This window comes from Centroberyx affinis, unplaced genomic scaffold, assembly GCF_046629955.1.
Source record: "Centroberyx affinis isolate AG114_WGS23_722 - 3 ecotype Tasmania unplaced genomic scaffold, CSIRO-AGI_Caff_v1 ptg001256l_1, whole genome shotgun sequence".
Classification (NCBI taxonomy): domain Eukaryota; kingdom Metazoa; phylum Chordata; class Actinopteri; order Beryciformes; family Berycidae; genus Centroberyx; species Centroberyx affinis.
Genome location: NW_027279767.1, coordinates 100,862 through 128,311, shown reverse-complemented (window position 1 = coordinate 128,311; position 27,450 = coordinate 100,862). Strand labels below are relative to the sequence as shown.

At 41.8% G+C, this 27,450-nt stretch overlaps 4 protein-coding genes across 5 annotated transcripts; 2 read left to right on the top strand and 2 right to left on the bottom strand.

Annotated features, from left to right (window-relative positions):
• Positions 1-625: 625 nt before the first annotated feature.
• Positions 626-4,368, top strand: fkbp3 (FKBP prolyl isomerase 3). The gene is made up of 7 exons (XM_071525020.1): positions 626-751; positions 1,165-1,266; positions 1,694-1,795; positions 2,025-2,160; positions 2,652-2,719; positions 2,853-2,950; positions 3,948-4,368. Exons 1-7 carry the CDS (start codon positions 647-649, stop codon positions 4,000-4,002), a joined length of 666 nt encoding a protein of 221 aa, XP_071381121.1. The 5' UTR covers positions 626-646; the 3' UTR covers positions 4,003-4,368.
• Positions 4,369-5,116: 748 nt separating this feature from the next.
• On the bottom strand, positions 5,117-7,058 carry faua (FAU ubiquitin like and ribosomal protein S30 fusion a). Its single transcript, XM_071525019.1, has 5 exons — positions 7,005-7,058; positions 6,437-6,518; positions 6,103-6,247; positions 5,579-5,634; positions 5,117-5,347 (listed from the first exon to the last, which is right to left on the bottom strand). The coding sequence occupies exons 2-5, from the start codon at positions 6,509-6,511 to the stop codon at positions 5,222-5,224; spliced, it is 402 nt and encodes a 133-aa protein (XP_071381120.1). The 5' UTR covers positions 6,512-6,518; positions 7,005-7,058; the 3' UTR covers positions 5,117-5,221.
• Positions 7,059-7,784: 726 nt separating this feature from the next.
• prpf39 (PRP39 pre-mRNA processing factor 39 homolog (yeast)) lies at positions 7,785-16,608 on the bottom strand. 2 transcript variants are annotated; one of them, XM_071525012.1, is made up of 15 exons: positions 16,490-16,608; positions 14,885-15,349; positions 14,328-14,524; positions 14,012-14,137; positions 13,625-13,743; positions 13,180-13,347; positions 12,570-12,750; positions 12,018-12,125; positions 11,673-11,837; positions 11,106-11,232; positions 10,120-10,388; positions 9,314-9,498; positions 9,132-9,206; positions 8,573-8,687; positions 7,785-8,332 (listed from the first exon to the last, which is right to left on the bottom strand). In XM_071525012.1, exons 1-15 carry the CDS (start codon positions 16,500-16,502, stop codon positions 8,243-8,245), a joined length of 2,403 nt encoding a protein of 800 aa, XP_071381113.1. In that variant the 5' UTR covers positions 16,503-16,608; the 3' UTR covers positions 7,785-8,242. The 2 variants fall into 2 exon arrangements, with proteins under 2 accessions (XP_071381113.1, XP_071381114.1); XM_071525013.1 differs by having other exon boundaries at positions 14,894-15,349.
• A 1,718-nt stretch (positions 16,609-18,326) lies between these two features.
• arf6a (ADP-ribosylation factor 6a) lies at positions 18,327-20,186 on the top strand. The gene is made up of 2 exons (XM_071525011.1): positions 18,327-18,449; positions 18,581-20,186. Exon 2 carries the CDS (start codon positions 19,331-19,333, stop codon positions 19,856-19,858), a length of 528 nt encoding a protein of 175 aa, XP_071381112.1. The 5' UTR covers positions 18,327-18,449; positions 18,581-19,330; the 3' UTR covers positions 19,859-20,186.
• The last annotated feature ends 7,264 nt before the right edge of the window (positions 20,187-27,450 follow it).

Here is a 27,450-nt window from a genome sequence, read left to right as displayed (position 1 = left end):
GCTCTCACTCATTGTTTGGATAAATGTTTAAATAAATATTTGTCAAGAAATTAATCAGTTTCTACAGATTTTTGCTCTTTTTGTTTCTGACAGTCTATGAGCAAGGAAATGTGATTTGTAACCTAAGATAAGTCTACGTGTTTATTTGGCCTACAGGGAGCTAAACTGTCAACATTTAAAGATGAATTTGAAAGAACGGCGCTTCTGTTTCTCTATCCTCATATTGAGATATGAGATAGATTTGTTGCCTACATGCAGGTATACTGTAATTATAAATAGTTTCTCCCACTGAAAAAAGGTCTGTCTTTATCCACTAGGTGGCAGGAGAGACACTAATTTCTATGTTTCAATATCAAACTTGTTTGCAGTTTACAAATGAGAATCTTTGGCAGATTGTGTTTTTATATGTATAGTAATTGTTAATTACAAGTACTTTTTACATATCTATTTTGTTGTTATTTGAGTTTGTTTCTTCTGTTTTACTTAATTATTGACTAAATTGATTCAGACTGATTGATTCAGCAGCCATCACGTCCGACTTGTTTCAACACATAGCCTACGCACTTAATTTTTGATACTTGCTGATAGCCTGTACAGGTCTGACTGGTTTTCGGTGAGGTGAAAGTTCATCAGTCTGCCTCTCAAAATGGCGGATGAACCAACACGGGAATGGAGCGAGGAGCAGCTCAAAAGTGATGACCTGCCCAAAAAAGACGTTATTAAGTTCATTCAGGACAATGCAGCACACTCGGTATGTTTCATAGCTTAACCTGCTTCATGGGTTTATTTTTTATGGACGCAGGTTGAATTGTCAATGCTCACTTTGCAGCAGCACGCATGGCATCAGTGCTAGCTAACAGCACCCTGCATTATTTAGGGGAGCCACATTACCCAGTTAGCTGGCATGTTGTATAGCCTCATGCCACACAGTTTAATACTGGCAAGTGCAACACAAGCCAGTGCAAGATATACGCCACAAGACATGATCTAATCTCACTTAAAATACCAAAATAACAGCTGAATTACCTCTGTCAGTTTTGCATGTTTTTGCTAAGGCCTTGAAATGAGTCAGTCACTGCAGGAAATAGGCAGACCTTGATGTAAAAAAAAAAAAAACCCACAATGTGTTAGCTTTACTCCCTCTGCTGTCATTTTCTCTTTCAGTTCCTTGCTGAGCACAAGCTTATGGGAAACATAAAAAATGTTGCCAAAACAGCAAAGAAAGAACAGCTGATAATTGCCTACAACCAGCTCTTTGAGAGCAAAGTAAGTGATGTTTTTTGCCAATGCAAATAGTGACAGCGTGCATGAAGTGTGGCCATAAGCATGTAGTGTACACACACACACACACACACACACACACACTATTGTTGGTCAGCCAGATGGGGTAGAGCATGAGTCTGGGAAGACTGTTTGACAAGTCAGTATGGAGGGTAATTTCATTGAGACTGGGAAACATGATTTAGATATTTTTTTTATAAATTTGTTGTATTGCTCTAATTCTCAAATGTGTCACTGACCCTTTAGAAACAGAGCAGACATGACCTGAATCTATTTGAATTTAATTAATCTGCCAACAAGTTTGGAACAAAATATGACTGGTCACCCTGAAACAGCCTCCTGGAAGAACCTTATCCCAGCTAACGCTAAATTATTTTGAGTTTGTGTTTCATGGTGCTCTTGTCATTTGCAGAGGTTTAAAGGCACCGAACCTGTGGAAGAAGTGACTGAGCAGGTTAAAACTGTGAAAATTGATGACAAGCCCAAAGAAGTCAAGACAGAGGTTGTGGATGAGGTACTGGTCCAGAATGTCGGATTTCTGAGTTTGACTTTTACATATATAGTAGTCTGCTGTATGTGTCTGTGTGTTCCCATTGTACATGTTCTGTTCATACAACTTTTAAAAAAGATCTATAAAACTATGAAATATACAATAAAAGAAACACATTATTTATGCATTTCTATACTGCTCATGGCAGCTAGTATTAACAATGATTCATCAGCATTTCATTAACTTCTCCCAGGGTCCGCCCAAGTTCTTCAAGTCAGTGCTGAAGAAAGGTGACAAGACTAACTTTCCAAAGAAAGGTGACGTGGTGGGCTGCTGGTACACCGGCTCCCTGGAGGATGGAACCGTCTTCGACACCAATATTCCCACAAGTACGACAGACTCGCACCTCACACCAACCCCTCTTACTCTTTTCCTCATCACCCAGCTAACAACATTTCAGCTGAAATCGCAGTATTCCTATCATGGTTATGGTCACAATCTCAATACGCGATATGGAGTTCATGATTCAATACAACCACGATAAGATGTAATAAATTAAAGTTCAATGACAACAAAGTATGACTGCAGAATTATGTTCATTTCTGAGCCACAAATCTTTCTAGTAAAGCAACTGGCTTGCTAGAATGTAAACAATATCTTAAAAATGTTATTACAAAGTGCAAATATTATAATTTGGATGGAGAGCTTGTGAAATTGTAATGGGCAAGCCATCTCATTTATGATTACTACAGCAGAATAAAATGTAGCTAATATCGCAATTCATTTTTCTGCCCCACTCTACATATTGTCACATTTTACATCTTACGTCTGATGAAGATGTCTCCTTTAGTGTTAACCCTTCGCTGCTCTTTGTCTACAGCGGCCAGAAAGAAGAAGCAGACTAAGCCGCTGACCTTCAAAGTCGGCCTGGGCAAAGTCATCAGAGGAGTAAGTGATTCCTGTGTGTGTCTCTGCTGCTTCTCCCTTTTGATACTTTGCAGCTCCACACATCCAGAATTCACAGCTCTGCAGTGTGATGCTCCCTCCACTACTCGTCACTAATGCTCATTTGTTTTCATAGTGGGATGAGGCCGTCCTAACGATGAGCAAGGGTGAAACGGCCCGAGTGGAGATTGAACCGGAGTGGGCCTATGGAAAGAAGGGTCTCCCTGATTCCAAGTATCCTTTTGATAAGCTGAGAATAACTGATTTTGTGCCTCACTGTTTGCATGTCACGTAAATGTGTATTTGTATTCGGTCACATTTTATTTGGACAGTCCAATGCTGATACTCAACTTCTTATCAAGTGACAATCAAGTGATAATGTGTCACAAAGGCCGCTGAGTTTCAAGTAACACTCATAATTGTGTGAAAAGTAGTGTAGATAGATAGATATTCAGTATCTGGGCTAGGGTTAATATTAGAAATGGAGTCAGGTTAGAGTGGGGGTTTAAGTTTAAAAATGGGTTTAGGGTTACGCTTAGGTTACGGTTACATGTAGAGATGCAAGCAAGCAAGTGACACGTGTCTACTTTTTGTCACCTGATTAGTTGAGTATCAGCATAAGACTATCAAAATAAAGTGTTACCTAGCATTTATGTAATAATAATAATGTGATACTGGATTGATCCTCATAGGGAAATTCTCATTTAATTTGCTATTAATTGGAGATCAGGGTTCAGCTACAGAATAGCGTCCCTGGAGCTGGTAGGGATTCGGTGTCTTGCTCAAGGACACTTCAGCAGGGTGGATGCTTGCCGACATGAGAGGCAAACTCAGGTCGTCAAGACTCTCTAACCATTAGGCCACCTTGTCGTCCTCTTGTTAGACATTCCTATCATTTATGGTCCATAAACATTCATTATTTCTTTCATACTTGTTTGGAAATTAATATTGACTTTGCTTTAAATTGTGAATATGTTGGACCCATTGGACATATTTATACTATTTCTCTAGTAGACCTCTCAAAAGCAAACAATAAATCTGGCAATTGGACCAGTCTAGATTTAAAACTATGTTGTCATTACATTAGAAAATCTTATTTTCTTTGTCATGGTTGTGTTTTCCTAGCTTTTAAAGTAGCTTTGCCAACTGTAATTTGATTTCAGGTCAAATTTACTTAATTTTACTTTATACATAGATTCCTGTATCTTCTCCTTAATTCCAACTCTACCAGAATTCCACCCAACGCAAAGCTCATTTTTGAGGTTGAGCTGGTGTCTGTGGATTAACGGACCCATTTTGGCCAGCATGCACTACTTTCCGAGGATGGAGGAGAAAAGGACTAGATGGCCATGCTTGAAAGATAAAAAGTTAAAATAGCATTTGGGTTATGTTGCGCCTGGTTGCTAGTTTGTCTCTGCATTTTCTCATTTATCATTACGTTCCGTATGACATGTTGGTTTAAGAAGAAACGGTAACTACTTACTATAACATTCTGGATTTAAGGTTGTCTTTTCTAGCATGGCCAAAATGTAATGGCTTGTCAATATTGTACATATGGGGCACCCTGACAAATTTTTGTCTGCGTTTTGTTTTGTTCTTTTGCATGTAGAATGTAAAGGGTAAATAAACCAGTTTCGGAGACTGTAATGAAATTGAGTAATGTCTTTTGTCATCAGATGTATCAAGAATACCAGAATCACTATACATATGTGTAAGTATGCATACACAATGATAGGATGTATTGACATTGTGCAATTTAAAAAAAAATATACAGATGACATGGGCATGGCCTTACTAGAGGGAACTTCCATTTTGTGTGATAACCCAAGGTGAGTTAATGTTTAGGTTTATCATGTCATTTCATGGATTAAAATAATGCAAGAGCTGTTCTGGGATGCCACAAGTCTAATATACATGTATATATTACTGGTCTATCAGTTGTATTGATCCTGGACAATTGGACTATGGCAGGACCAAGAAGCTCAACTTTTCTATCCAAAATGACATCCTGCCACATCTTTGACATTTGTGGCAGATATCACAACTGTGTCAAATTGCTCAGATTTTGGTCAATCACTTAACATAGTGACGTGTAAACAAAATACACAACTTTGTAGCCATTTAAATACCATCTAATTTAAGGTGGTGTCAAGACTTAATACTTCAAGATGTACACTAAATTCTTAGAGACAAACTAGATTATTACAGGAAAGTTGTTCAGCCCTGCAATTGCCAAAATTGCAGTAGACTTTTGCTCAACAGTTATGTTTTTGAGGACAGGGGTGTTTGAAAGGAATAATACATGTTCCAGTACAGGATATCTATTGCTCTAGAAAGAAACCCTTAAAATATTGAGTCTTTCAGTACAGACCGCAAGCATACACCATGCAAACACTGATCTTTTGTCCAAGCCAAATCTTTATTCTGTACAGGAGGATAACATTTAACTCGGTAAAAACTGGTGGGATGTGATGGTATCGTTTCTCCTCTTGGCCATTAAAGCACTTAGGAGTTGGCGTTGGGTCCCTTCTTCTTTCCGAAGGTGGGCACAACATTCACAAAGCGCCTGTTGTACTGGATGCGACGCTTAGCACGGCCAGTCTTCTTCTTCTTCTTCTCCTGCTTGTCAACCTGGAGAAAGTGACGGGGAAAACACATTTGTTATTTCTCTTGGATCTCACAATGCAGTGAGACAATTTCAAAACCCATTCCACCCAGAAACTGCAACAAGCTCATTAACAGACAATTCCATCATAAATGCCACAGACTTCATGTTAAGGGCCCTTAAAACTTTTTTAAATGCTTTTGTATTTGTGTAAAACTGGAACAGAGAGTTGAGCAAGAAGTCGAAGGTCCTCTTACCTTGGGTGTCTGCCCCCTCACTTTTCCGGCACGGGCCAGAGAGCCGTGGACCTTACCTGGTGGAGAGAAATGAGAGAGGTAACAATGAAGCAAAGTATTTATGAGTATGATGCCCAGGACCAACTCAAACTCTTAAAATTCTTTATAACCATTGATCTAACCATTTATCAAACATTTCGTGGGGGCTACCGTTTTCTGAAACATCTCGTTTAGCGTGTGTACATAAAATTTGAAAAATATTGCAAGGTGATCTTGACAAATCTCACCAAGCCTTTTGCCAGAAACGCAGTAATTTGGTCATCATGGCTAGTCCTTTACTCACTCATGATAGCCTCGTATCTTATATACACACACAGTACTAACCACCTCCAGGTGTTACTGAGCATTACATTCAAACACCTTTTCAGTAAATAGGCAAACCATGCCTCCCACAAAACGGGTGTTTAAATTCTGATACACTCAGTATGGGTTTCCAACAAACATGTCCGGAGTTGACTGTTGTAGGATGCAGTGAGTATACTGACCTCCCAGCAGCCTTCCAGCTACCTCCAGGGTGCAGTGCTCAGAGACACCGCAGGATGCCAGGCAGGACTCATCCTCCAGTGGGCATCCGGCAAGCAACAGCACCTGGTCCTCAACCAGGAGACCTTCAAGAGCTTGGACATGAGCCTGAAACACACCAAGCAACAGGCATTATTATTCTCCAGCAAGGTTTGGGTGATCACTTCCCCCTTGACGTCATTACAGGTGCAAACCAGGTCTCCGCTTAAAATGATATGACAGTATATCACATTCAAATGACATGCGATGTGAGGGAAAGGCTCTGATGAGATCTAATCAAAACTTTGGGCAGTTTACCTTAATGTCTCCGACAGTCTCCTGTCCGGTCACCTCAAGGGTGTGAGTGTTCTGGGCACGCAAGAACAGCTGCATCTTGATGCTGGAATCAAACACGGAAGGGGCAAGCATTGTCACTCATGTTTTTACTACCAAATTACAGGGACCTAGCTAGCTGCGTCAGTTTATAAATGATAGCTAACATTGGCTACCGAATCCAAATGTCTTGTAATACAGGTGTAACTTAATGCTCCTTACATCAAATTTTCCAAACACCGAGGCACACTACAAACAAAAAGGCACCAGTTGACAAACTACAGAGAGCTGAAAACTCAAAAGAACCCATGCGATGCAACGTGCCTGGAAGTGGAACAAGCTTGCTTGGGTCTAGCTAATGCTATGCTAGCGTTACTAGCCACATGGGGAACGGGTTTCATAAAGTCTCATAAAAATAAGTAATTTGACCTAACTCCACAAAACAATCCATAATTTGTGATAAATAAGGGCATATGACATATATTCCTATGTTATTTTTTGTCAAAACATTTTAAGAATATGGTGTTTTTCGCTAAATTTACACAGGCCTCACCTCGTTCGATGCTAGTCGATCAACGCTAAGCATAAAAAGGGCTTTCGGTGCGTCGACAGTGCGCATGTGTCAATTTACGTAAACCGGGAAGGGCTGTGGCCACGCCCATCCCACTGCCTGGGGTACACACATCTTGTCAGTTGAGCATGGGGCCTGGTGGCTTAATGCATTTATACAACGTTGGTAACCCACTATTGCATTAAAAACAATTTTTTTTAAAAGTGGAAATGTTCTATACACGTATGGACGAGCGATAATAAAATAATCATTACATATAATTCCTCCGTCAAACAATATTGGTCTTTAACAGTAGCTAAACTAAGTGGTTAGCGACTCGTAAGTAGCGATGAGAGGTGATTTTTAGTTGGCACAAATATGACCTTTGGTTAGCGCGGGTGTGCGTTTATAGGGGATACATTATTATATCGGTTTCAAATGTGACGAAATGGCGCTGTCAGTTTTACAATTAACGATTGATCACTGTTCAATATGCTTGATATTGACTTTTTTGTCAGGTTTTACAGCAGTGCCTTGTGTCCTAAACATTATTTGCACTTGGGGTTAAAAAAATGGATGTGCCGAGTAAACATCTGGAAAAGCTAGTTTCTGTATTGTCCAATATATGTCCAATATAAGCATTGTGTAAAATCTCTTCATAGCGATTCCACACAAAAATACGTTTATCTTCACTATCTACAGTCTACAGTAATGAGGTCTTTACCAGCAAACATTTGAGCTACTTAGGGATCATATATTATGATTCATTCAAAAAGGGACACATCAGGATATCAATCTCTTTATTATGAAATTAAGTCAAAATAAAAAATGAGAAACTCTTCATTTCTGTTTCTTTCCAGAAACAAAACAACCTTGAAATATTAAAAATCTCTCAGTTTGGAAAGCAGAAACAGGGGGCTCAGAGTTACATCCATGAACGCCTCCTTTACAAATCTAAATCTTCAACACAAGTCATTTCCTCAAAGAGAGAGACCAAACTAAGTCATCCAATCTAAAAATTAAAAACTTATGAGCCTTTTTCACAGAGGGGAAATAAATTTGCCTTCACAAACACATGCATTAAAGAACACAAAAGCAGCCAGTGTTGGAGATGATGAATGTAGCCATCAATGGTCTTGAAACAATACGACTGATCAAATAAGGAGGGTCTAGACAGATCTAGGCAGGACAGAAAGGATGCTTTCTTCTGAGTCTCCTTCTTCATGTGAAGATTTTGCCCATCATGTAGGAGGAGGGGGGTAGTATTGGTTATACTGGGCATACTGGTTGTACTGCCCCCAGTTGTTCTGTCCCCAGTTGCCGTATTGTTGCTGGAAAGGAGGAAAGAAAGAGAAAAGTTGATAAATTTATACTGAGCACATTACACCAACTAAATTACAGACATTTCCAGTAGGCTAAGGCAAAAATGGGTTGCTTTCTCTTGCGCAATTCTGACAACCAGTTGAGTTCAAACAAATGCTTACTAGGAGGAATATTAAATGGTCACCACTTCTAGTGAAAGTGAAGTATACATTTTGAGTGCCTGTTAACTGTTCAGATATAGGACTCACCTGGTACCAGTTGTAGTTGTATGCAGAGTTGTTGGCCTGCGCGTCTGGCACCATGCTTCCTGAGCCTGAGGAACTGTCATCCACACGCTGCCTCTTGGAGTCGGGTTCCTGAGAGCTGTGGAGAGTTTCAGGTCAATCAAAACGTAATGAAGTCCCATTTAAACATATTCAGGGTTCAAATCCAAAGCCATGTACCAAAAGAGTGTGAATATTGAGATTTAACAATTAATTAGTGGTATAGACTTCTTGGAAAATAAACTCTTTTCATCAACTGTTGGACATTAGCGTTTATCAGTGTGTGCTGTAATGCATACATTAAATTGCTAACACTTTTGAGAAGACACAAAGCTAGCTTGCTCCATCCACTAAACATAAATGTACTTAAGAGTTGGCATGCACGCATGCATGTAGCGTAATGAATAACTACTGGACACAGGTCAATCGAATACCAATCTTATGCCTAAATGGCAAGTTACTCCATCAGCATATTTATCTAAAAGTTGGTGTTCCCTGTTTTTCTGAACCTCTAGATCCCTCTTCCATTTTCCACAATTCTTACCCATTCTCTGCTTTCCTTTTTGTTGGCTCGCTTTCTTTCTGTAGCTTCTGGTGTTCCTCGTACACGGTCACAAGCCTGTGAGATTGTAAAAGAATGAAAAGTAAATATCAAGCATGACAAAACACTTTAAGTTATTATTTGTCAACATCTCCAGTGACTGTTAAGAGTAACAGGGAACTCACACGTTGATGTCGCTGCCAAAGTCCTCCAGGAACTCAACCTTGCGCTGGGAGAAGAGGAGGCGAGACTCGAGAGGCAGCTGGCTGTTCAGGGCTCGGTCGAAACAAGCCAAGATCTCTGCCTCGTTCTGCTGCACGTCTCCGCTGTATTCCAGCTCAAGCAGGTTCAGGTACAGTTTCGGACTCGTCTGAAAAACAACAAAAAACAATCAATGTGTATCTCACAACCCATGGAATAAAGGTGAGTTGGGAAGGTGGTTCAAACAACTTTCAACTCCACCAATTTAGGTAATGCATTTTCTTCAAAAACTATTATCATGTGAACTTCAGCTTCAATTTATACTCTGAATTGAATGCACTGAAGGTGAAATGACTACATCCTAACAATGAAGTAAAAGGTTCAGATATGCAAAACCCATCTGAATAACTCTGCATTTCTCCACAGTTCCATTTTAAAGACCCCAGGAAATGGCATCTTTACTTCCTGGATTTGATGCGTTTCCTGTTGAAACAGGATGTTGGGGCGGGACGTAATGCAGTGAGGACTCATTCAAAAGTCTAAACCAATGGGATAGGAGTCAGGGAGAGAAAGGCAATTTTATTTGATGGGAGGGGTGCGGAGGGGTGGGATTGTTCAAAAATCTGATGGTTTTATTGGTTAGAAAATTATACTGCATTTACTCTTACCAGTGCAGCATGAGGTCACCATTAAAGATACGGTTTTCCAGGAAGTAAAAGTAATGAGTTCATTTCATGGGGACTTTAAGTTCTGTAAGTCAATATTTCACCTTTCACCAACCAGCTCTCACCTGGTCTTTCTCGATCGCATCCAGCAGCACCTTCCTGGCCTTGCTTAGGCTCCTCTGCACCTTCAGCAGCTGCCTAGCCAGCTTCACAGCATAGAACGATGTCTCACTGGCATTCTTTGCGGACTCCATGGCCTCCCTCAGCAGAGCCTCCGCCTCCTCCAAGTTACCGTGGCGACGTTCCAGGCTGACCCTCCGAAGGCGCACCATGGCCAGAGCTGGGACTGCCTCCTCTAGACTCTTCAGGACGCCACGAGACTCCTCAACATTCCCTGAGGGAAGCAGAAGAAATACAGGCATGTTCACACTATTCCATTTTTTAAAGCGCTGCCTCTGCAGGATTTTGTGCAGATTTTTTTTGTTTTGAAGGATACGCACTCTTTGTTTCCATAATAACTAGCTGCAGTACCAGCAACTAAGAGCAGACTTGGATACAACTCTCAGCTACTTACCAGAAACTCCACACCACCACCAATGTGTTCTGCTAATGACTCTCTGGTCAGAATAATAACTAAGACCAACATTTCTACCAGGACTTTATTCATTTTCATTCTGGTTGTTGTTGTAATAAACCGTCAGCTGCCCCGTGTATCATAAAACCCTGCTTCTTTTTCATTGTGATTGGTTGGCTCACCAAAAAAAGCAGTCAAAATCATCAACAAGTTTAACTTTTCTCAACCTTAGAAAATGCTCTCTGCCCAAAAAGAAGCAAAGCGCAGCGCTTTTTACAATGCGGATGCTTTCCATCCGCTCCCCATTACCTTTAAAATGCAAAAAAAGTCTGGGAATTAAAAAAATATATCAGAATACTGTGAGCACGGCCTAACTCAGTTCAGTTAAGTCTGTAGCAATATGTACTGCGTCATGTAGCCTCACCCTTGGAACATATTTAATTCTTATAAAAACACACATGAGTTCCCCTCATGCCCTCCTGGGTTAATTTGACTGTGTTCCATTTGCATGTTGCTTTGCATGAGAGTGTCGCTCACCTTGCTGCTCCTCAAATGCTGCCCACAGCAGGTGGATGGCTGGCTTCCTGGGCAGATGGATGGTACACGCCTTCTTGTAGACATGTCTCACACCCTCAATGCTGTAGCCCTCTAGATATTTTGCATACTTGAGAGTGAAAAAGAGAAAGGGAGTTGGAAGAAGTGCAGGAGAGGGCAGAGAACAGAACAGAGGAGAAAGAGAAAGGCAAAAGAAAGACAAATTTTAAACCAAAATTTTCAGTTGACAGAAACAGTGAATTTCTTCATTGACAAGATCGTTTTTAGAAATTTTCTGTGTAAACCCATCAGCACCTTCATGGAACCAATTAGATAAGTTTCTGTAAGGTAGTGGGAGACGGAGAAGATGCAACGTAGTAGTTGGCAAATGCTGCAGTCAAATCTTGTGTGGCAAGCTGGCCATCCCCTAATACAACAGATACAGTCACATATCAACGTTACACGCAAAGAGAGAGTGCAGGACGATTTACTGTGTCGATGTGATATCATCGTTGATGGGGAAGTGCAGGGGGTCAGTGGGAGTGAGTGAGAGGTTAAAGATCAGGTTACCTTAGTCCAGAACTCTTCGTAGAGCGCACAAGCGATGAGGCATCGTTCAAAGAGAACGACCACACGCTCCGGAGTCCCGTTTTCAATCTCAAAGTCCAGGTATTCCTTCCAGTTGTTCAGCTGGGTCTTCTCCAGCGCTTTGACATGGAAGTATGGTCTCTTAATCTAAGAAGACATAAATGATTTAATGTTATAACATCATCCCTCTATTTCGGTAAATTGCATACCAGGTGATCATGAATGATCTACCATTTTCATAATGTCAAAGCACAAAAGGGCTAAACATCTTTGCAGTAATTACAAGTTACTATGATACTGGCAGAGAGAAAACACAGGCTCACGTACCCCTTCCTCAAAGGCCCAGCGCTTGCTGACTTCATGTTCATTGTGGTTGAACACTTCTTGACGAGCCTCGATCACCTTGTGGCGCATATTCTCAATCTCCGTCACCCTCTATATTAGAACACAAACACAGCACATGGTCAACACCTTCATGTACGCTTCACCGTATCACATTCTCCACTTGATGTAAAAACTGCAAGTCCTGCTGCCAAGGATTTACATCACCATGAGCTTGCCAGAGACAAGAAGCCTGTGGAGGGGCAGGTATCTATGCACCCTGCATATCAGCCTTTGGCCAGCTCTGGGTGCAGGTGCTGGAGTCATTGGGCCACGGTCGATCCTGACCCAGTTTTAGCCGAATCCCTGACTGGATGCCAACTTGAATCTCCCAGGCATTCATTGGCTTGGCTGCTGACGGAAAGACACCTCTTCAAACCTGAACAGATTTCTTTCTTTCCCTTTCACGATGGAAGCATAGGGAAGTACCTGCTAGACCCTACTGGCAGTATTTTTGTAAACATTTCCCTCGTGTGGGATCGGGAGCTGGAGCAGTACCTTAGCAGGGTCCTGAAGATCCTCGGTACCGGGTGGTAGTTCTTCCTCAGCAACAGGCGTCTCTTCGTCTTCACCAACTGTGACTGCTATGTTAGCTTTGGAGAGCTCCACCCTCAGCTGAACAAACTCCTCCTCAGACAGGAAGTGTTTTGGGTTGTTGTTCTGCACGTGGTCTTTGAACCTGCCGAGATAAAAATAACATGTACGGTTTCCAAGGGATCTCACAATGCTCAAAACACTGCACCAAAGAAGAGAAATGTTGCAAATAGTGCTATATTTAAACAAGTGTTGTTCGAGTCAAGGTGGCTTAAAGGAAAAAAGCTAATGGGTGAAGCATTTTAGATGTACAAATAAATCCCCTGGACAGAAAAACAGTCCATCACAGTCTTACCCCACTCCATCTCTAATGCTGAGTGCCAAGAAGAGAGGTACTGAATTTTCATATCACTAGTCCACCGATTTGGTCAGTGCAACACCAAAACAGAGATTTATTTCTTCTAGTTCAGAGGACACATGTCCATAGAGTATCAATCATTGAGGAGTTGATCAAATCAGACCCACACATTCATGGTCATCATGCCCAGAATTTTAATTCCGTTCTTCCTCTTACCTCTGGAAGTGCTGGGAATACAGCTGGGTTGGGATGCCCAAGATCCGGTCATAGATGGCTGTGACGTTAGCCAGCTTCTGCTGCTCTGTCTCCCAGTTGGCATATGCCTCCCACAGACGGTCTGAGCGGAAGTCTGTGCCTGCCGCGAGCACTGCGTGTTCATAGGCACTAAAGGGCAGAAAATAAAGTTTAAGAATGAGAGCGACCCTGATGCAAATTGTCTTTGCTGTCTCTCTAGCTCACCACAGCGTTGTTCACCAAATAGATGCATAAACTGTCACCTCTTGTGGTTTCAATTAATTCATCTACACCGATGTGGAAAATGAAATTTGACCTGTACGCGTATACAATAACCACATTGCTATTACATCTCCGCTGAGAAGAGTCATGTAACCACAGGAGAGAGGGAGAGAGTTGAACTGCAGACAAAGAGTCTTTCACTCACGCTCGTATGCGTCCCTCGGTCTCTGGGTCACTGGGGTCTGCATTCTCTTTGATGAAGGTCAGGTAGTGCAGCCACAGGTCCACACTGAGAGGGATGGCCTGCAAGCCCCGTCTGTACACCTTTAGATGGATGAAAAATAAACAAGGCTGTCAATGACTGGACCAATTTAATTCCATTCACAGGGGAATGACAATTCCATGAATGGCTGCTGCGTTCCTAGCGGTCCTGCAATACCATGCCATGATATGAACAGAATAGTAAGTAAAAAGTAGGAAATTGATGCAAGAAAAGCACGAATCTCTAATCAAAGTATATGGGTGTGTCCAAACAGAGAAAATAAAAATTACAAACCCTGATGTATTATGAAATTTGGTTTCTCATATTTACCTCTTCTGCAACCTGTATGTTGCCGTGCTTTTTCTCTATATCTGCATACTTCTTCCAGTAGCCATAGCAGTAGGGATAGCGGAGGAAGAATACGTCAAATGCCTTTCTCACAGCTTCAAGGTTATTCTGTGGAAAAAGTAACAAACATAATTTCAACATAACTTTCAATATATTCACATTATCTCTTTCAATCTAATAACTCTTAGCTTGTGTCACTACTGTATGATTATATAAAAATTTAAATTACCCTTCTCTTGAACTTTAGAAGACATACAAACTGGCTCTAGTCTGAATAATCAACCTGATCTTCTCTCACCTCTTGCTCCACATACTGCAGCAGATAGACCCAACCATTGAAGTCTTCTGGGTTCTCCTCGCACCCTTTAAAGAGCTTTTCAAACTCAGAAGGGAGCTGTGGCTCTGCAGGAACAGCAGGTTCTTCTTGTGGTGTCTCCTTAGATGCATCCTCCAGCTCCATGCCGTCCTCTGTCATCTGTGGTGCCTGGGTCCCATCTGGGAGTAGCAAACAAAATGGGGTCAAGTGGAATCATAACAGCTGGATCTTTCCAATGCAGACAAACTCATGGGACCAGCAGCACCATCTAATGTTACAGATTGATGTTGATGATGTTTGGCTTGGCTATAGGATTTTTTTAACAACTTCAATTGACAGATTAGAAAAACAGTAGAAACAATTAACAAACAATTAACAGTAGAAAAACAGCTATGCTATTTTCTCACAAATGTTACAATTTTCCAATATTTACAATATTTCCCAAAAATCTCATTGCCTCACATTTATTCCAGCAGCAATTCAACTTTACCTAAAACATATAGGCTATGGCATGCATAGCAACCACTAACAATACCTACTCTGATTACCTTGGGTGTCATCCTGTTCTGTGGCCGCTGGCTCTACAGTCATCTCCTGGCTCTGTTGCAGAGACTCCTGGGAGTCGGCTGTATACTCTACAGATGGCTGCTCGGCCTCCTCTGCGTTCTGTGGCGGCAGCGGTGGCTGCTCCTCTTGGAAGAGCTGTGCGCTGGCAAGCTGGAACTGCTCCACCGCCTTCTCCACAGATCCCAGCTCTGTGGAATTCAGTTCCTCGTTTGGCTGTTGTTGCCCCAGGGCATCCTGGGACACATCTGAGTCGTCAGGCAAGATGGTGGTGAGAGTGTCAGGTGGAACCTGGTCCAGGGACCACTCAGCAGCGTGGGCAAGAACAGGAAGGTCAGGAAGGAAGCCTTCCCCAGCGCCCTCCATGGCAGGGGAGTCCCCGCTGTTGGGGGAGTCCGTGTCCAGCATTCCCGTCATGGGCTCGTCTGAGAGGTGCAGGTCTGTGAAAAAACAGGTTTGACCGTCAGGCTAGTAGAATTTAGAATTGTGATCATGTCATTGTATTAGATGTATATTGAAAAGCACATTAATTTCACCAGAAATAATGATGAGAATACAAACAAAAAATAATAATATTTGAGGGAAAAAACAATATATCTATTAACATGTAGACTTGCAAGAAATTGTTGAAATGTATATAAAGCTTACACACGCTTTTAAGTGTAGAGTCACCAAAGTCTCAAGGGCACGATGGTACAATTCAAAACAACAAGGAAGAATTTACCGAAACTCATAATATGAACAGTCTAGGACAGTAGTGCAGGCAGACTTCTTCATAGTAGTGAAATGTTAATTATTATACTTCAATAAGTAACACGTTTTCAGCCGGTCAAACCCATACTGCAATATCCAAACCGTATAAACCAAAAAAGGAAGCAGCAGCTGTTGCAACAAGATACTTCCTTGTTGCCTTAATTGCAGACGGATGCCAACTTTAGTGTAATTGCTAGCGTTACCTAAAAATAACACGTCCTCGTGAGCAGTTATTTAAATAACGTTACGCATGATCGCCTTAAACTAAACCACATATCAACCAACATTACATTGATCATTAAATCTATTCACGTTACGATTGTTTGCAGTGCGAGGCCATGTTGCAACCGCAACGTTGTTTGCACATACTCAAAGTTCAACCAGGATCTGAGTTGGGCCTAACATACGTTAAATGTAATCCAGTCGGTCGGTGAGTCGGTCTATTTCATGAGAAGCAGCGTTGCATCAAGTTTACGTTAGCTATCGTTCAATAAACATGAACTTGTTTTATTAGCACGCTATCTCAACTCCGATAACGCTAACGTTAGCTATAATTTTCCGGTAACTAGGGCTATAGATTTGTTATTTCACGCAAGCTCACTCACACTGCTTTGTTATGTTTTGTAATTTTAATTACCTCCGCGAACTATAACCAACAGCATTGTACCAGGAAGTAACGCTCTCTTTCCAGTAAATAGTCTGCACCGGCGGGTTCTCCACGTTAGCTAGCTGGCTAGCATTAGCCATTTCGCCCCCTACCGAATTGTTAAAAATGTCGCTTCATTATACCAATTTTATGAACAAAGAAAAATGTTTAAGAATCTTACCAGTATCTTCCATGAAATTTCGATCAAACTAGTGTACAGCTACTTCAGTTACTTTATTTAACCAACAACGACCAGCCGCGCTTCACCTCTCATTCTCAACAACTTGGAAGAAGCATTACGAAGGGTCAGAGTGTGCGCATGCTCAGTGCAATATCTGCTGGGGGTGGAGGGGCGTCCTTCCCATATAACGTGTCTGAGAAAGATACAGTACTTTCAAATGTTAAAATGTTATATTGTTTCATTATATGGTCGACAAATAAATGGAACAACTGTGTGACGTGTTGAATTTTTTTAATTGCATTATTATTATTTAATGTTTCAGATCATATGCTACACCCTATTCCTCGCGTATTCAACTGTTTGTATCACGTTTTTAATAACTGCAATCATACAGTTTAGCAAGTAGTATTTTAGTAATCGATGAAATACATAAGAGTATATTATATGATGTTAAGTGTGATGTTAAAACGCTTTCTTCGTTGTTTGTAGACGGGCCTGACTGACTGCTTTCTTCAACCGCCTTTAAAGAAGATAAATAATGGAAACACCTATTTTTTTCCCCCACACCCTCCACGTCATGGCCCAATCATACACACTCACGGGAAATGATTTGAATGAATGAGAAGACAATATCGAACAGGCTTGGCCACAAACTCCCTCCTGAAATCTTTACTCAATCCTCAGTTGTGTTTCATATGTATACGTGTCACACGTGCCGCAGACTTAACGTTACAGCCAGTTAAATACACATTGGAAGCTCAAATGGCGTCCGTTTCTACTAATGGACCGGTCTGCGTTTCAGTTTTTTTTTTGCAGCGCGCATGCCAAATGGCGTATACTGCCTTCAGGTGCAGTCGGAAATATTATAATCATGAGAGGGGCGTACATGAACGACCCGACAAAGTGGTAAATACGACCGCGAAAGTCAGATTTTCCTATGACACACGAGGTGCCGAGATGTGACGTTGAGAGCATGGAGGCCGTATAAACAAATGTTTGTACAAGTAATGTATTTAGCCTAAATGTTATTCTTTGGTATGCTGTGTTAATAATTAGTGTTGTAGCCTATGTTTCTATTCTCACTGCTGAACTTCAAATTGTTATGCATTCTTAGTTGTCCTTTTGGTGTTGAACAGACAACAGCTGCAGCTATTTGGGCCTATATTGCTACAAAAGATATACAACTTTTGACTAAAATATATTTAAAACATCAAACATCATTAGTACGTCTGTTGGATATTTTCTCCTCTTCATTCTGCCACTTCAGCACAAAGTAAGCTATCGCTGTGTTTAAAAATAAATAAATAAATAAAGCAATAGCTACCAAAAAACTTTTGTTACAGGCAGTGTTGGGCTTGTTACAGGCCTATATCACTCATTACTCCTCACTCATTTCATTCATTCAAAAGTAACATTAATAATTTACTTATTGCTCTATTGGAGCAGTAATTACACCGCACTACTTGTTATATTACTTTTCTATTACACCTCTACAAACTACAGAAGTGGATTAGGGCCACATGTCAAAATGTATTTGTGATCTGAGATTAAAGTAAGAATTCTAGTTTAAACTCAGAATTACTAATCTCAAAATTTCTGACTTTAATCTCAGAATTCAAATATTTTGTCACATGTGGCCCTGAGCGGTTATACAGTCAGTCCATTTTGTTATTATTTCCCCCCCCAAAAGCACTTGAACGCGCTTTTCGTCGGAAACATCACGCCCATCGTCGTTGGAAATCGGAGCTTCCGAGGAGCACGTGAAGGCAGCGCCAGTGTATGAGCCGTGTAGAGGAAGTGGCGGCTGATCTGGGTCCGCACCTTTTCCGGTAACACAGCACCGCCACCGCTGTGACTGAACGGCTGGGGAGAGAGAGAGAGAGAGAGGGAGGAAGAGAGAGAGAGAGGCAAGAGCGGGGAGAAACAACCTGGGGACGGGGGGCGATTGCCGCAGACGCAGGTATCTATCGCGTTTTCTATCTAATGTGTTTTCTGACTGATTTTACCGCCACAGTGAAGATTTTTTCGGCGATCTAAAGTTGTGTTCTGTACTAACACCCCTCCCTTTTCTGGACCGCTCTTGTGTCACAGGGGGAAGAGAAGAAAGTCGGATGAATCAATGACCTTTTGAACGCGCTACCTCTGGATGTCCCGGTGCAGACACGGCCGGGAGTGATTTGATTTGTTTTTGTGAGAATGAGCGCGAGGAAACCACGGTGCTTTTGAATTCATCGGTTGGAATTGGCTGAGGGCAAGTGTGGACACCCGGCAGCCAAGGAGGAAGTGGGAACTCCGGGCTTGGACAGGGCCTAATTTATACAGCGCGATCATAGTGGGCTTTTGTAAAAAAAAAAAAAAAAACCCTCTCTCTATCAAGTCCACTGAAAGCGTCAAGATTTTTGGGGCAAAAACTGGGACTTGAAATGTGGATTTTCAAGGAAGTCTGCGCTCAGCGGCTAGTTTGAAATAGGGCGAGCTCATATTTTCTTCTTAGACCGGAGTGCAGTGGATTATGAAAATATATCCCCACCCAATTCTGCGAGGGCTACATGATTACACTCTTTGACTCTACTGGCGCTTATTCACCTGCTCAGGTCAGTTCATAATCTGAATAATTGTACGCCAACTAGTTTTATCGCTCAGCCATACGACTGTACAAACTTGTGACAGTCGCCGCCTTTTGAATATTGACGCTTGTGTCAGCCCACCACTGCTGTCACGTGGGTGGCTTTTGGCAGACACCGAGACTGTAACTTGTCAGTTGCATTGAAAAACAACTTTACTCTCATAAGAGAAGTTTTATTTTTCTTCTAAAATAAGTATTTATGCACAGCCAACAAGATGGGGAACTTTATCTCGAAGATCTTTGGCAACAAGGAGATGAGAATATTGATGCTTGGACTTGATGCTGCTGGCAAAACCACCATCCTCTACAAGCTGAAGCTGGGACAGTCGGTCACCACCATCCCAACTGTGGGCTTCAACGTGGAGACTGTCACCTATAAGAATGTGAAGTTCAACGTGTGGGACGTGGGAGGACAGGACAAGATCCGTCCTCTCTGGAGACATTACTACACGGGCACTCAGGGCCTCATTTTCGTGGTGGACTGTGCCGACAGGGACAGGATAGACGAGGCGAGGCAGGAGCTCCACCGGATCATCAACGACCGGGAGATGAGGGATGCCATCATCCTGATCTTCGCCAACAAACAAGACCTCCCAGATGCCATGAAACCCCACGAGATCCAGGAGAAGTTAGGCCTGACTCGCATCAGAGATAGGAATTGGTACGTTCAGCCCTCGTGTGCGACATCAGGGGATGGACTGTATGAGGGCCTGACCTGGCTTACCTCAAATTACAAATCTTAATGTTCCTCCCCTACCAGCATAGACTGTTTTGTGGGCTACAAGCTAAAAAAAAGCGTGAAAACATGAGGAAAAAAATGCAATCTGAAGCAATTAATATCACAGCCTCTCTGCTGAGTATAAATCAAAGAGAGGAGCAATTATATCCTGTTTTTGTTTTGTTTTTTTCTTTTCTTTTTTTTGGATAATGATGATTTCCCTATAACCCAGATTTTCTTTTAAACAAAAAGACAATTGTTTTGGCTGGCTTTCTTTTTTAGTTTGCTTTGGTTCTGTAGTATTTCACTCACATTCTGTATAATCAGTTCTGTTTAAATATGCCATAACCTTACTTTGAGCTCTTCTGCAAATTATTTTTTCTTTCTCCTTTTTGTATAATTTCTTTTAGGGGGCTTTGGGACTGTGGGTTAGGGCATACAGTACATTTATAGTTTTGCAGTCATAGATGCTGCCCCTACTCAGCTTTCATACAGTATTCTCACGACCCAACTTTGAATCCAAATGATGGGAAAGTCCAAGTCCCTCTGATGACACAACCCGTTCATATCTGTACCGGAAACTATGGCCTACATCAGCATATCACTTTCATGGCTCAGACTGCCACTGTATTTGTAAGAATGTGTATTATGGACATGTTAGGACCTCACAAAGTACCGTTTTCATCATTGATTGTACACAGTTACTGGGATGATTGAGGAAATGTGTTAGTACTTATTTCCTGTACAGTGATTACATCCATAATGTCGACTGTGGCGGTTCGTTTGAAAGACACTATGTGGATGCTGGATATACAGACACTGTGATTATGGATATATATTTTTGTTGTTTCAGGGTCCGAATCGATTACCACCAATCTTATTGCCTGTTTTTTGTTTTTCCAAGAGCTTCCATTACAGTTGAGTATTTGTAGTTTCAGCTGCCTTTGGAGGGACCCAGGTTACAGGTGCCCCAAAAGACAGGACTCTTACTCTTATTCTCCCCGCTGAGTCTGCACTTTGGGAGGGGGATTACCAACTAGCTGGCAGGGGAAACAAAAAAACACGCCTGGGCCTTTTGACCAATGTGCACATTTGACTCTCTCTGACTGACTTTTGGACCTCGGCAAGTGTTTACTAAAGTCCCAACCCCCCACCACAGCCCATAGGTGCTTCAGTGACTGGGACCCTCCTCCTTTTTTTTAACCATCTACATCTGCCTGTACACTTCAGGTCATGCAGACAGTCAGACAAACCAACTTTCTGTTGATAGATTATAGATACTTGCTTTGTTTTATTTTTGTTCTTTTTTTGCTATGCTGACGAAATAATAAAAAAAGATATATCCAGATCAATATGGAAGTGACGCTTTTTCAATAAAAGTTTTGCAGCCACAAGGAGAAATATAGCTGTAAAAAAAAAAGTGCAGCTCATGAAAGAGGAAGTGAGATTTTGGGCGTTATAATGGTTGAAAGAAAAACTTGTTAGATTGAACTGTGAAGTCTGCTTCTGCCTGTTTCCTCTCTGCTCTTGCATGTGTGAGTCACCGGCTGTGAATAAGTGATGAGATCTCTAGTTTCGAGGTAGTGATTGTCAGGTACGCCTACTTTGCCTAAGGTCGCAAAGTATCTCTTAGTCCGTTCGGGCGCCGTCTCCACAAATGCCTCCTTGACATTTTCAGACAAAGCGAGCAAATTAAATCTTGCCCCTTTTGGAAGTTAAATCCTGCCCCTTTTGTGAACTTCCAAGGTCTTTGATGATACATGTGACTGTTTTGACATGGGGTAATGTGGATTCAAAAAGCCTCAACTTTATAGAAAGTTACAGGTGACAGAGGACACTGCAGTAAGTGCCATCTGGGTAAGAGGTCACTTACCACTGATGTCTATTAGACTAGGGTTTATCCTCTCTGTTAAAAGTAAATACTGAAGTATTAACCTTACATACGCAGGAGCAGGAGATGACATGTTTCTTTATTCTGTAGTGTCAGCGTATTTAGCTTTGGAGAAGTGCAAGATAAGTACAAGCTTTATGATAAAAAATCTTATATTCAAATGAGATAGTCATAGTAAGCTGAGTGAACTTGGGTTACCGAGAAGTCGTTTGGCTGCGGATGAGAGTGAAGTCATACTTCATGCTCATGTGACTCGTGGGGTTAGGGTGACAGTCTCACAAAAGGCCTAGGCCAGCCTGGCAGTTTGCCCTGGGTATGAAAGTTGCCCTCAGGCGCAGATCTCAGATCAGGCCGCCCTTTCCAAGCCATTCATTGATTCATTTTCTTTACCCACTTATTCATATTCAGGGCCTTTCCAAGCCATGAGAAGGGGAAAAGTTCAAGGCTGGTCGTGGATCCGTTTCTTGCGTCAGCTTCCTTTTACATCTTGCAGCTCTGAAGGAGAGTGAATTATGGGTATGCAGTGACATCACTGTGTGACGTGTCAGGAAATGCTTGAAGAAGAAATTGCTTGTGATGGAAATTGCTGCTTTAGGAATGGCTCGCCTGATAGTGTGCAAAGACAGTCACACAATGTCAGGTTCCCCTTTAGCCTTCGTCATTCATTTCATATAATTACTCATTAAAGGTATAGACGGGTAAAATGCTGCTGTCATGTGGAAACCTAAGTCTGATGTTTGTATACTTGAAGTCTTTATTGTCCTTTATGTGCTGAGCAGTTTTCATGACCCTAGAAACCCTTTTGAAACATATTTCATATTCTTAAAAATGCGCAGGCATCAATTGGAAAATATTGTCTCAATTCCTGGAAAGCTTACACAGTGGAGATATTCCTAGGTTTTCTTCTGACAGCAGCAATGTGTTACTATATTAATGTTCAGGACAGTCACAGCCCTTGAATTCCTGTGAAGGAATGCTTGCTCTCTATCTCTCTGCATGTGGAAAGGGCCTGTTTGCTCATGTGGTGTTTGCTCTGTGGCTGTTGATTTGAAGTTTGACCTGTCGCTGTGTTGAAAGCAGCACCACACATGTGACATTGTCCGGCATGGAGGACGGGCAGTTAAACCGAGAAAGACACGTACAAATACCACTGCCTATTATCTTTCCCAAAACTGTTGTCACCTTGTATGTACTTTTTATAAAAAACCATCGGTTACAGGAATTTCTTGTTCTTTCACAATGTGCTATAATCCACTCTATTTGCCTCGCATGCAAACTGAAAAGTTGAGGGCTGTGTCTCTTTTCAACAACAAGCTTGTTTACTTATGACTTTCCATTCATGACTTCCATCCATTCAGGTGGGAAATGGGATGTGGAAATTCCACATTGAAATCTACAGTCCGCTTCCCTTTTTTTTCCAGGGACGATCAAAGAGACGAAATGTGTGTGTGAGAGAGCAGTTTTAGAGTACTGAAACAACTCCTGATGTTACGTCAGCGAGGAGGCAGTGAATCACACACATGTCAGAGGCCTTTTGTCCAGCTGTCACTGCTCTCAGTAGCAGATGCACAGCACACATTGGCCAGTGTCAACTGCTGTCAGGCTCACCTGTGGCCCTCTGTTAAAGGACACGGCTCAAGAGTTGGCTTTTTCATACTTCTTTAACCAGGTAGTTTAAGAATAGTTTTGTCAAGCAGGCATACAAATTGCAGACAGACAACTTTCAGCATAGATACCAAAAATAATCTTATTGCTGTACACTGACATGAAAGCACCTAGTAATTTTGTCCTGAAGTTGTTGGTATACTTGTCAAAATGTATACAATCTGAATGTCCTAAAATTACCCTGCAGTCTCAGTCACACAATATGAGACTTCAACCTTTCCCTTCTTTTGGAGTATTGCCTTTCGATTAAGTAACCACAGATGGGTTCCTGGACTTCAGCTGTGATTCACCTCAAATGTGTTTCCTGTGACCAGTTTCCAGTGAAAGCTACTGTGGAAGCATATTGAGTTGGATTTGAATGAAAGCCTGGGCAGACCTGCTTCGTTTTCCTTTGCATTGGGCTTTAGCCCCGAGCTCTTCCATTGTGTGTTGTAGGGTGGGGGTGGACCGGTCTATTGTACTCCTTTGAAGGGGGTGGATTCAAAACAATACCTTTTAATGGAGCTTATTGCCAGTTCCTCTGTAATTTGTTTACTCAGGCGTTCCTCTTAGCGTTTAATCTCACTTCAGTTCCTCACTCAACAAAGCAGGACCAGTAGCACCATCAAACGCAGACAATGTTGCTAAGATTGTTAATATTTTAGGCCTATTTCAACAAGTCTCCATGCTTGACATTTAACATCTAGGTGTGATGCTGAATGAAATATAACAAGAAGGTCCTCAGACTGGCGACTATCATAGATGCAAAGCATATATTTGGGTAAGCCTAGTAAGTTACAGTATCTTTCTTTGGCTTATTCAGTGTTTGCCTGGTGCTAAACCGAGTTGTTAATGATGTGTCAGGTGTCTGTTGCCAGCCACACATGTTGGTCTACTTGCTAAATACAAGCACTGATGTGTTTGAAACGTAAACCAGAACCCACTTGTGATATAAACAGCCATGCAGAACCACTCACCCGTTAACACACATAAATGAGCCATTAGGTAATGTGATATACCTCATCCAAGATATAGTGCTGAGCCGACAAACCTTTCATTTTCAGAATTGCTTTTCTTGCACCTCTGGAGCTCGCTCTCTATATTGTCCCACTGTTGTTTCCATAGAGCTGGGGAGTTTGGAAATGGTATGCTCACAGTCGGAGGCCAAATGAAGCACTGGGAGAGACTCACTGAAAGAAGTTTAACCCCCAAGTTTTGATGTTTCTTTCAGGCTGATGTTCTCATTATGTTTGTACAAGTGTATGTGTGTTTGAATGTTAGGGTTAGGGTGTAAATATGTCCAGCATCTGTGGAATGTAAAGTAAACTGAATCAGAAGCTTTGACAATATTTGGAAAACATAATTACGTGGACCACCTACTGTGAGGCTTCGCTGGACGTAAACTACATTTTTTCTAGATGTGTGACTGTAAACATTTGTCAGTTAGCAAGTGTTGGCATCTGTTCATATCATTACAGTAACATTTAATTAGACAAGACTAAACAAGAGCAGCTATTTATGATTGAATACAGGGAAACTGTCAAAAGCCCTTAGGGTGTGTCAGTGGGAGATTCCATGAATTTTCTCTATCAAATGAAGATAATGGATTAACAGAAGTTCATGAGAGGCCAGCAATTAAACGATACGTTGAAAATACTGAAATACACTCAATCCTTTTGCGGTTATTACAAACAAGCTGCTGCTCATCATCTGCTCACCTGACCTCTGTCTCACAGATCGCCCACTATGAGTATGTAAGCTCACACACCCAGTTTTGTTTGCTGTCACAACCCTCCTCCCTCTTTCCACCTTCAATCTCCATTATCTGTGTCTACTGCAGACTCCTGGGGTTTAGTCAGCCAGGACGGTGCATCCCCCTGTTGCCCGGGGCAACACGTCCTTCAGTGGCTGGCTGGCCATGCCCCGAAATCCACAGCGCCTCCCTCCTTCCTCCAATCACTCCTCTCCCCAGTCCCTAACTAATCAATGACGCTTCAGTTCGTCAGGGATGAGATCGATTCCCCTTTGATTTGTTTTTTGTTTTTTGTGTGTTGTCCTGTTCAACCCCCTGATTTAAGTGTTGTCCCGCCTCTTGATTGAATTATTGTCTGGCGTTTCCTTTACCCCCATTTCCTGTCCAACAACATCCACCGTAGACACACAGAAGGGACTTTAAGTCAGACCGGACGGGCCTGAGCCGCCGCTCTGAAGTCTCACTGCCTCGGTTGTCATGGGGCCCATTTAAACAGTCTCATAAAACCACCATGCGGAGTGTCATTCAGCTGCCAGGCGGTTATAAGCTCTTTAGAATCCGTCGCACATTGCGTTTCCCTCGGCCTTGGGAGAATGTGCTAACAATTAAAGGGGAGCCCGGGGCCTGCGTGTGTGTGTATTTGGGGAAGACGTTGTGCAGTGGGGGGAATGTGTGCTGCTGTGGCCCAGTACAGCAGGAAATGATGCAAACTGCCAGACCTAATTAATGGAGGCTGTTCATGTACATTGAAAATACTGCTTTTTCAACTCCTCTATGAAGGATAGGGTATAAATGATGTTGCAGAATCTGCTGTTTTTTCTTTTTTTTTTCCACGTCTTTTTCTTGACGTAGATAGGAGCAGGTGGGGAGATACCATACTTTTGTAATTCAAAGCAAAACTTGCATCAAACTGTGAAAAGTCTAACCAAGGATTTGAGATCTAGACCCTCAGGCCTAGAAGACAGATTTTCACTTTTTGGCCAGACACCATGTCACAAATCGGTATATCTTCAAAAATCACAGTTGTTTTTTCCTCTTTTTACTTAAGTGCAGGGTTACAGTGTCCAATGACGTTGATGTTAGGATTAAGTTGAGGCTTCGGTATGTAATTAACATTTTAAGTGAGAATTGTGAGTTCTGCTTCACCAGAAAATAACTACCTAAAACAAATAAAAGGAAGACAGAGGATTTCCTGGTCACAGGAAGATGTTTATATATTTAAATTCACAAAACTGTTGATGAATAAGGCTTGGTGCTTTCCAATGTGACAGGAAGTGACATATGCTGCAAGCTTCCTGTTTGACACATGGCACGCCACAACAGATGGTCATATTGTGATAATAACCTCTCATTTACAGGAGATAAATACAGTAGACAGTCTAAGCTACTTATGCGTGGGCCAAAAATAAAACAATTACCATGTTAAAGTGTTACTCTGAAGTAAGTTATGTGTCCATTAAACAGCACTGTAATTACCTGGATTGAGTTTCATAGGGCAATTCTGCTGTGAAACTGAGAAATGGTATAATTGCAGGACTCTAATGTTAAAACGCCAACACCATGATGAATATGAATTTGACCAAGGAGAGGAATAATCAACCAGGTTTGAATTATTTTAGCTTGTTTCTCCTTTAATTCCCTACTGCTTTCTCATTTTAAGTGTAGGATACTTGACAAGCTTCGCTATGCCTCAGGATCATTGTTATAGCAATATAATTTCCAGTTGCCATATTAAACCTGGGTGTGAGGCTGCCATTCACACTTTGTGTAATTATTAATAGGTCTACTGTGGAACACCGATGGTCTGAACAGGGAGCCAATTACTCTAAATGTCGCTCTCTTTGGTGCCTGTTGGCAACCTCATTCTTACACACACACACACACCCACACCCACACAGAGTCACCAATGCAACTTTCATCCTTAAATAACACCCAACAACACAAAATCCGAAAATAACCAACCACACACAAATAGACCTTCCACTCATTCTTATTAATGACCCGCCTGAAGAGCCATCTGCTTTTGTGTGAAGCAGTCAGCATATGCCACACCAACAGCTGTGTATGTGTGTGTGTATGCGTGTGTGTGTGTGTGTGTGTGTGTGTGTGTGTGTGTGTGTAGGTGTGTATGGCTGCTTGTTGGCAGGTGCTCCTTACAGCTCTATGATTTGCCTGTTAAAGGACTCAGTGCTCTCTGTCAGAGACGAACTTCCCTGCTGTCTTGTCAGCGATGAGCTGAGCAGAGCAGCAGTTGTCCTACTAACAGGCCCCATGATGACTAAGGGGCAGTTTCAGATTCCAGGTTGGGACAATGCTTCCTGTTTTTCTT

Bases quoted from the DNA above. Each gene is read 5' to 3' on its own strand.
- fkbp3 (XM_071525020.1), top strand. From the start codon at position 647: ATGGCGGATGAACCAACACGGGAATGGAGCGAGGAGCAGCTCAAAAGT. The intron at 1,267-1,693 runs GTAAGTGATGTT...TGTCATTTGCAG, and splicing joins ACCAGCTCTTTGAGAGCAAA to AGGTTTAAAGGCACCGAACC. The intron at 2,720-2,852 runs GTAAGTGATTCC...TTGTTTTCATAG, and splicing joins TGGGCAAAGTCATCAGAGGA to TGGGATGAGGCCGTCCTAAC.
- faua (XM_071525019.1), bottom strand. From the start codon at position 6,511: ATGCAGCTGTTCTTGCGTGCCCAGAACACTCACACCCTTGAGGTGACC. The intron at 6,248-6,436 runs GTAAACTGCCCA...GGTGTGTTTCAG, and splicing joins AGACTGTCGGAGACATTAAG to GCTCATGTCCAAGCTCTTGA. The intron at 5,348-5,578 runs GTAAGAGGACCT...CACTTTCTCCAG, and splicing joins TGAGGGGGCAGACACCCAAG to GTTGACAAGCAGGAGAAGAA.
- prpf39 (XM_071525012.1), bottom strand. The intron at 14,525-14,884 runs GTAGGTATTGTT...TGCTACTCCCAG, and splicing joins TGACACCCAAGGTAATCAGA to ATGGGACCCAGGCACCACAG. The intron at 13,348-13,624 runs GTGAGTGAAAGA...TCTGCCCTTTAG, and splicing joins ACCGAGGGACGCATACGAGC to TGCCTATGAACACGCAGTGC.
- arf6a (XM_071525011.1), top strand. From the start codon at position 19,331: ATGGGGAACTTTATCTCGAAGATCTTTGGCAACAAGGAGATGAGAATA.